This window comes from Pteropus vampyrus, unplaced genomic scaffold (genome assembly GCF_000151845.1).
Source record: "Pteropus vampyrus isolate Shadow unplaced genomic scaffold, Pvam_2.0 Scaffold69, whole genome shotgun sequence".
Classification (NCBI taxonomy): domain Eukaryota; kingdom Metazoa; phylum Chordata; class Mammalia; order Chiroptera; family Pteropodidae; genus Pteropus; species Pteropus vampyrus.
In genome coordinates, this window is record NW_011888850.1 from 6,004,875 (window position 1) to 6,014,063 (window position 9,189).

A 9,189-nucleotide genomic window follows, 5' to 3' on the forward strand; every position below is an offset into this window, starting at 1 on the left:
CCAACAGCTCTCCCAGGACACTTTCCTGGGCAGCAGGTCATGCAGTCATAGCTTGTGCCTGTTTTTTAAAGAGGAGCTTGGAACCTCAAAACCCTGGTCCACAGACCCCCTGCATCAGAACCACCCCAGGAAAACGTACTATCTATTCCTCAGCCCTACCTTAGATGTCTGAATCAGAAGAGTGAAGGCACCTGCAATGTGTCACACCCCACATGTGTTCCTCGGGCACATTTACACCTGACACACCCTAGTTCCAGTCCCCACAGCCTTCTCCTCAGGATTTTCAGTACCATCAGACAAGAGAAGACCCCCGTCTTCATTAAGCCTGGACATCATGTTAGCAAGGCAGGACCCTCACGCAGCAGGCTGAGGTGAGGTGGGGTTGAGCCGAGAAGACATTTGAGGCACCTACTATTTCTCACTCATACCATGAGCTTTTTTCCATGGAAACTGGGAAGACGTGAGCAGTGAGCAGGGCGGTACTGGTTCAGTGTCACAAACAAGGGACTGGGTTCGGCCCCTGGGTCTGCGTGGTCTCTTTAGAAATAAGTGGCTGTTAGAGGACATGCCTGCAGGGTCTCTTAGGAGTTGATGGGTCTGGACTGGGGCTTCAGCGTCACCCAGGCCTCGGGCTTTCACTCGGCATCCGTGGGGACTAATTTTGTTACCAGGAGAAGGAGGTCGAGTCTTCTCATTGAAGAAAAAATAAAACATTCTCTCAGTGAGCTCTGGATTTCTCAGTCAGCTTCCGGTTTCTTCAGGAGTGCCCTTTCTCATCTCCATGTTCCCCAGTCACTGCCCCCACCTCCACCTCCGCCAAACGGTTTATTTCAACACTAAGAATTCTCTCATATGCTGTAGGGTAGGGGTTCCCAACCCCTGGACCACAGACCAAGTACCAGTCCAAGGCCTGTTAGGAACCAGGCCGCACAGCAGGAGGTGAGGGCCGGCGAGCATGGGAAGCTTCATCCGTATCTGCAGCCGCTCCCCAGCGCCAGCATCACCGCCTCAGCTCCACCTCAGATCCTCAGGCATTGGATTCTCTGATGCCAAAAATGTTAGGGAGTAGGCCCAGGGCTGGGGAGCACCTGGAACATATTTGCAGGATTACTGTAGAAGCAAACTTTATTATATCTAGCCTCTTAGCCCCTAGAATCACCCAAAAAGTGACATACATTATTGCATTTTGCTTGTGAAATGTGTTTGTTGAACTAAGAAAATTAAAGAAACTGCACTTACGATTATGCAACACGTTTCAGTGATATTAAATGTACCGTGGAGACTTTTTTCATGGATGTTTGTGTTGTTACAGCTAACCTTTGAAAGTGAGGCACTGGGGCCCTCGCTCGAAGCTAAGATAATAGGGTTTAGGGCTCCCTTTCTATATGGTGACCACGCCATTGGCTGCCATCTCATTATTTTTATAGAGACGCACAATCCAGATGCCAAACAGGCTTTTGCCTATTTGTCAATTTCTGTCATTCGGAACAGCACCAAGCAGATCTTGTGGATCCCGAGATTTGCTCAGCGAGAAATAGTAGGTGACTAATGATGTGTGCTGGCCAGGAACCCAGGAGGAGAGGAGAGGTGTCCCTGGCTTGAAGAGTCTGCGAGGAACCCCTCGAAATCTCCCCTGGCTCGTACTGACCCTGGTTTGAAACTGGAGAACTATAGCATTTCTCTGTACTGAACCTCAGGGGACCCCTAGAGGGTACAGCTATGGGCTTCAGCCTGGGGACACAGGAGAGGAACTGTCCAGAATGTTTCTTCATCCCCTGTGATTGTTAATGGCGTCTCGGTCTCCCAGTCATTCAAGGTCCTTCCCTGTCAGTCTTCCAGTGTTCTCTTAACTCACACTGTCACCATCTCTTTCAGGTCCACCCAAAATAATGTTCTCTCCCACTTCCCTGCCTCCGAGGTCCCCATTCTGATCCCTCCTTCCACGAGGCAAAGGGCAATGGCCCCCCTGCCTCCTGGCCATGCATTAGAATCTTCCAGGGAGCTTTAAAAAGAACCTTTCGGAGGCCCTTGCCAGACTGGCAGAGCGGGCATTACTAGGGACGATGGGGTCTGGGAATCTGTATTTTTATAACAGCTCCTCGGGGATTCTAATGCAAGCAGCCCACATGGGGCCTCCTCGCCATCTGCGTTCAGGAGCTTCTGGAGAGGCTGGAAAATACAGACCGTGGGATCTGGAAATCAGCCTTTAAACCTCGATTTTATCGCATCATCTGTGTGACCTTGAGCTCCTTCAAAGCTTGGCATCTCCACTACTTTATCAGGGAGAGGGGCATAACAGTGACCATGAAAGTTTGTTGGAGAAATTAAATGACAAGATGTAGATAAGGTGTCTGGCACATAGTACATGTCCAGAAAATGGCAGCTTCTCTTATTCTGAATAGTCTTATCTTTATTATCATTATTCTGAAACAGACCAGATCATGTCACCTCCCTCAAAACATGGCACCACCTCCCCATTGCAGACAGAAGAACATCCATGCTCCTTAGCACGACCTTCAAGGTTCAGTTCCATGTGGCCTCCTCCCACATCCGCAGGAGACACACTGGACTTTCACTGATAACATCATTCCCTTTTCCTTCTGGGGCTCTTTCCTCCACCTGTGGCCCCTTCTCTCTTCTCTCCATAGAGAGCTCCACGCCTCTCCCCTCTGGCCATCCTGAACACCTGAGTAAAAACAACTGCTCTCTCTTCTCCCCTCATCAAAGTGCTTGGCCCATCCTGGTGGTATTTTTTCACATACACCTCCCTCGCTGGATCAGAGTCTTCTTAAAGTCACAGATCGCGACTCATTCATTCACCAGTTGTGCATTAAGTATTTACTATGGGCCAAGCACTGTTCTAGGTGCTGGAGCTACCACAGTGGGCAGACAAAGTCACCGCCCTAGAAGAGTTGGCACTAAATTCAAGGGAGACAATACACAAAAGTGTGTTGATGGTGAGGAGGGCTTCGAAGAAGAATAAAATGGTGTAAGGGAGGAAAGCGATGGGATAGCCTTTTATCCCAAGCCGGGCAAGTCAGGGAAGACCCGAATGAAGGGAGAGAGGGAGCCATCCGCAGGTAGGGGGAAATCACACGTGCAAAGGCCCTGAGGCATAAGAAAATAGACCAGGGCTTTGGAATCGAAAGGATACATATTAACTGAATGCCCCGGGGCAAATATTTAACTTCTCTGCACTTGTTTTCTCATCTAAAAAAAAAATGAGAATGATAATGATACAACATTCTTTTTTGCTGAGTTCTCCGCAAGATTCAATAAAATATTGTTCCTAGCACACGGCACACACTCAGTGTGTTGGTTTCTGTCTCTTTTCCCTTCCTCTCCATTCATCCTCAAAAATTCCACATAATGCTGACTATGGTATCTGTAGCAGATGTTCAGATATTTTCTGACATGAATTGCAAAGGCACGCTTAGCTAAAAGTGCTTCTCTCTTGCAAGAGATGTACTTCCTTTGTCACCTGCAAGGGAACCATTAAAGATGGCATTCACAAAGCCGGTCCGGCCATGCCCTTCGCATGTAACTGTTGGCTTCAAGAGACACTGACAGCGAGAAGAGAAGAGGAGACAGTGTTCTCTGGATGTGGGTTCTGCAATTCCCCTTAGCTCTAAAACTCTAGGATTCTAGGAACTGGCCCCTCTGGTTCCCGTTACACTCATTAACAACTACACCCTGCTGTTGAGGCTGATTCATGAAGCATAAAGGAGCCTCTCATTATTTAAGGAGAGTGTGGGCGCTATGGGATGGTCAGTGGAATGTCCACAGTTACTTCTCTCTCTTCGGGCAGTTCTTCCTCACGTTTCCTTTTTGAAAAAAAAACAAAAAACAAAAAACAAAAAACTCTGACTCTATCTACCATACATGGGTACAATTCTCCTTCAGTCACACGAGCATCATTGTTAGTATAGGCAACCTAAGCTCAGAAATGTGGCACATTAAAACGTCCGTAAGAGAGTTAGATAGGCGCTTCTCTGTGCTAAAGCTGGGTCGTCTACACTTAATTAGGTACGAAAATAACCACACTGAGCCAAAGGCATGGGATGGAGGGAGCCGCAATTATAAAATATATCCCATCATTCCCATCATCGTTTCCATATAACCATCTGCACTTCAATTAAAATTGCTTTCTGTATTTTTAGACCTAAGGATAAATCAGAAGATTCTCCTTAATAAGACAATGTATCTTATTACATTATCTACACTTCATATGATCGAGTTTTTAACTTTCCATAGATTTATTCCATCTAAAATTAATTCTTTCCTCTCAAGATTCTGAAGATAACGGCAGCTAGGCTTGATTTCAGCTTCTGTTTTCATGGAAGTAGAATCCACGGGTACCAGCAAAGGGTCGTTTCATCCGAGAGAAATAACCAGACTAGCTGAGCCGCAGAAAATCAGTTATAATGTGAAAAATCACAAATAATAGTCCGATCAATTATATTTTTGCATATAATTACCTGCTTTTCTCCATGCCCGAGCCCGAAGGCCAGTTTTTAAAATAGGAAATAAGAGAGTTGTTATTATTTAAGATATGAAGGAGCCCAAGAAAAAAGAATGACAATGTGTGAGGAACAGTCAAACAGATGAGAAGCCATGGTGATAGGTAGGGCGGAAATGGGGCTCATGAAGAGAGCAGTGACTTGGGTTCTATTCACTCACAGAATCAGTTGTGTCTTTGTACATAACTGTAACATTTCAGAAAATGACATTCCTTTTCTAAAGCCAGTCTTTCCCAGCTGTGTCAGGAGCCATCAGCATTTAAATTCAGGAACCCTATTATTACATGATCTTACTACTTCGGTCTTTGCAAGTCGAATTTCATCTTTAAAATAAATAGTCAGGAGAATTTTAGTCCTTATCTAGTCTTCCAAGAAAGCCATAAAGTGAACAATGCCAGTAACGATTACGGAACTAAATTGGCCTTATAAGAATAAAAAAATCAATTTTGCCAGTTTACATTCACAGTGACTAATTTCCATATAAATGATCTGACTTTATTTGGTCTAAAAATGGGCCCGTATCCTCTTTCTTGGTTTGAAATACTTGCCTTTTTTGAGGTGTATTTAGGTGGAACTGTTTGAAGGCATGTTGATATGTGTTGCTGTTATCCAATTATAATTATCTTTTGTTTTGTTTTTGGCAGTGTATCAATTACAGCAAGAGGCTCCTCGCCCCAAGAGGATTATTTGTCCCGGGGAGGTCAGTACTCAGCTATCTGCAATACACCTTGTTAAATGTGATGTGTTGTCAGCACCGGGTTGATATTGGAGGGCTTGCAGGTTTCCTGGGAGCTGTTTCTATTAACACTTGTTAGAATGTCACCAAATTTAACATCTTAACCTATATTTTGAAGACAGATTTTATTTTAAAAATACCAAGAAACTTGGAATCGAATGTCTCATGTTTTTAACCATTGCAGAGGCAAAGTAAGAACACTTTGTAAACCCCCCAAAACATGGGTTTTTTTGATTGTTTTTCTTGTTCCTGATGATTTGACTCTTCTATCGTTTTTTTTGGGGTTTTTTTTGTTTTTTTTTGTTTTTTTATGGAATGCTCCAACAGAGAAAAGATAGAGAACAAGAAATATCTAGATACCCTCAACACCCATATTTAGCAAACCTTTATACTTGGTCATATTGACTTGACATTTTAAGTCTACAAGAAAAGTGACTGTGTTTTTATTCTTGGAGATAAGCTGGAACAATATATCAACTCATAAAAATGCTGACCAGCCCACAAGACTTTCCCTAGCCCCCTTCACTAACCAGTTCTCTTATTGTCTGAGATGCCAGCAAGATTTGAAAGGCAAAACTAAGGCTCTATTTTCTATTTCTATACTGACCCGTTTTTTAACAGCTAAACTCATATTCCTCAAACAAAAGTCATAGGTCCTTGCTTATTTTTGTTATTATGGCTTTGATTAAATGCAGAGTAGCAGATGTCTTTTAAAAGGTCACATCTGCTTTATCAGGAGAAAGTCTCCAGTTCCAACACTCTTGAGATTCGTTCTTGAATGTCGGTACTTTGCGGCAGACTGACCAGGTCTGGTTTTGAACCTGTCTCAGACTTGGGGACCCACACCCAAGCCAAGTTAGTACTATTTAATTAATGTTTCTACATAGAATTTTACTTCTGTTGAAGGGCATTGAAATTCATCAAGTAATCCGAATGTTAATAGAGAATTGACATTCTCATTCTAAGAATATGGCTTAAGAGGAGAAAGTATCTAATCCTTAAGGAAAAATCCAAAATGAAATTACACACTTATTTGGTAGTCTGAGCTTGTCGTGTCACTGACCCTGCTGACTGTTGTCCTATGGCTATCTAATAATATCCAAATAAGAGGAGACTAGGATACAATTTTAATAAAATGCTTTAAATAGAGTGTTTTGGGTAAGAATTAAGAAACAGGTTGTTAAAAATTCCTTCGCTCCTATTTTACGTTTAGTATTTCTCCATCAGAAGAAAATATAGCTATGTGTAGGGAGCTAGAGGAGTTTAAATGTCTTCATGAAAAGAATGTTTATGAGATTAGAATGCAGTTATGGACTCTTCCTAGGAGTATTAGCAAAAAAGTCTCCAGCCAAGGTTGAGCAACAGAAACCCAAGGGTATAGTAAATATTCATGTGTTAGTTTATTCAGCAAATATATGTGGAGAGCCTACTGTATTCTGAATTTGATCTAAGAGCTGGGGATACAGCAAAGAACCTGTCGATACTTTGAGTGTCATTAAAAGAGAACAAAGTCATGTTGAATGTAATTAAAGATATATTTAAGATTTTACCCGCGCGCATGTGTGTGTGTGAGAGAGAGAGAGAGAGAGAGAGAGACAGACAGACAGACAGACAGAGACGGACAGACAGACAGATTTCGTGTTTCTCAGAATCCTTACAACCATGTCAGTCATCCTTATAAGCCAGGTGGAATGTTAGCAGTGGAAATGGGTGAATTCAAATGAGATTCGTAGACAGTCTTTCTAGGGTTCGGCTGGAACTCTTCAGACATCCAGTGGCCTGAGGGTCCCCCACATCTCTCTTTAACATTGCACTTGTGTTGAAAGGAAATGCTACAGATGCCTTAGCAAAGCAGGGCTGGCCACAGCCACCACCATCTGCTGTGACTAAGGGACATGATGCCCGTGCAGCTTTGTTTTCTTGTCTGTCTTTTAAACTGCGCCTTTTCACCTTTTGACCTTTTATCAATTTGATGCATCAATAAGTTACGCCAGGTGGATGGCGGATTCATAGGTAGCTCGCCTCTAGAAATTCCATAGCCCATGTCTGCCGTGAAACCTACCCTGAAATGGATATTCCTCAGCTGCATTTCCTCAGCAGGCAGCGTGGGGCCCATCCAGCCAGACAGGTGTCAGCGATAAAGGGTCGAGCGTGCTAGAAAAACAGGTGCTGCTGCTGAGTGCCAGCGGGAGTGGCTTCCGTTCCCTTTGTCCTCCCTAGCGGCATTAACTGCAGATAACTCCTGCCCAAATCGCTTGGCCTCCCAGGACATGGCCTCCTAGTGAAGGCGCGACCTCCTCTTGGCCATGGGTGAAACCATCGCTCCTGCAGCGGATGTTGTCTGCGCAAACGTCTGTCTGCCTCGTAACACACCTGCACGCTCAGGGGACGTGCCTAATGAAGACAGAAAGCCTTTCAGTGTGTTTGGCCAGGGAGACTGAAGCTTTATTAACGCATTTACATAAAGCCATAAAGGCTATTTCTTTTGAACAATTCGTTATGTTTTTTCCTCTGTCTTTGCCATCTCACCCCTCAGCTAGCTGTTAAGAGTCCACGTTTTTCTTTTACACACAGCCCTCCAGCACCCTTCTTCGTCGGCAGCCCCTCTCCTCTAAGCCACCTGGTCTCTGGCAAGCCTGCCCAATGGTCTTGCTCCGACATACTCAATCTCTTTGTTTCTCTGATGATTAATAACCTCCCAGACGATGGGCTTTTCTGGTTAGGGTCCTCTCATTGAATGTGGTTAAACCCCCACCTTGGAGCACTGAGTCTGAAGTCGCAGAGATATGGAACACTGTCGCTCGATGGTACGGACACTGCCTTGAATGCTTGGTGGCTATCAACAGCTACCTGCCACCTAATGGACTTTGCTGGAGAACTGGGTGAGTCATGGGAACAGACCGATTCAGCCGGCAGCAGTGAGCTTTCAGGTATACAGTGCAATGAATGGTTAGGCGAAACTAATATTTAAAAAAAAAAAAATCCAACGAGCTTTGCAAACCCAGACAGGGGAGCCTGGCGGCAGAGCCGGCAAGACTTACCTTGCATCCTCACTCGACCACTTTCTAGCGAGCTGACTTACACCCACGTACTTACTCCCTCGGGGGTCTCGGGGGGATTAAGGTCTGCCCCGAGGGCAGACATCTGCTCTGCTGGGTGCCTGGCACCTAACAGGTATTCAGTGTTCATGACGCGTGGCAGATTCAAAAACCCGTGAAGAACAGGTTCTGAGGCAGTCATTAGGGACAGAGTCAGAGCAACGACAGTATTTTCTGAATGTGAGGGTAGAAAAGGCAGTGATCAAGAACGAAGCAGGATGCCTGGGTCAGGAATTAAACCACCAGGAGAAAAGATACTAAGGATGAGGAACAGAAGGTACAAGCAGCTGAACAACGGCTCTGGCGCCAATTAAGCCAGGTAGGGTCAGTTACTGAAATAACAGTTCATTGCTTTCTTGAGATTCATCGCTGTAAATTAATATTTATTGAGCAGCCGCGGCACCTGGCACTCCGCTGGCATTTCCTGAGGACTCTTTGCCAGGAGATTCAGAACTTCTTCCAGTATGCAAAATTCTCACTTGCCCTTTCCGTCAATTATCAATCAGTCATTTCGTAAACATTTATTAATTACTAAATGTGTTCCTGGGTGGTCGGCCAGGAACTATGCAGAATACCGACTCCCAAATTTGTATCTTTAGCTAAAACCTTCCCCCTGGGCCCTAAGCACCTCATTCCATCGGTCTACTTGACCTCTTTAAGTAGATGTCCCACAGACCACCTCTAGTCTAATGTTCAAAATAGAACAGGACCCCACTCCATTAAATGTCACCTAACTTTACAAACCTTGACGCCTTTACCCTTACCCTTTTCTCTTAGCAATAATCAAATTTACCTCCAAACGTATCTTGGCATTTGCCACTCTTCTCTATCTCCA

General features: G+C 44.5%; 1 protein-coding gene across 2 annotated transcripts in view; it reads left to right on the plus strand.

The window, feature by feature from the left end:
- Window positions 1-9,189, plus strand: part of CHN2 (chimerin 2) — a 274,342-nt gene that overhangs the window by 145,163 nt on the left and 119,990 nt on the right. For both annotated transcript variants that reach the window (XM_011361709.2, XM_023531520.1), the window contains exon 3: window positions 5,165-5,220. In XM_011361709.2, the coding sequence (XP_011360011.1) occupies window positions 5,165-5,220 (56 nt within the window). The remainder of the gene's footprint in view (window positions 1-5,164; window positions 5,221-9,189) is intronic.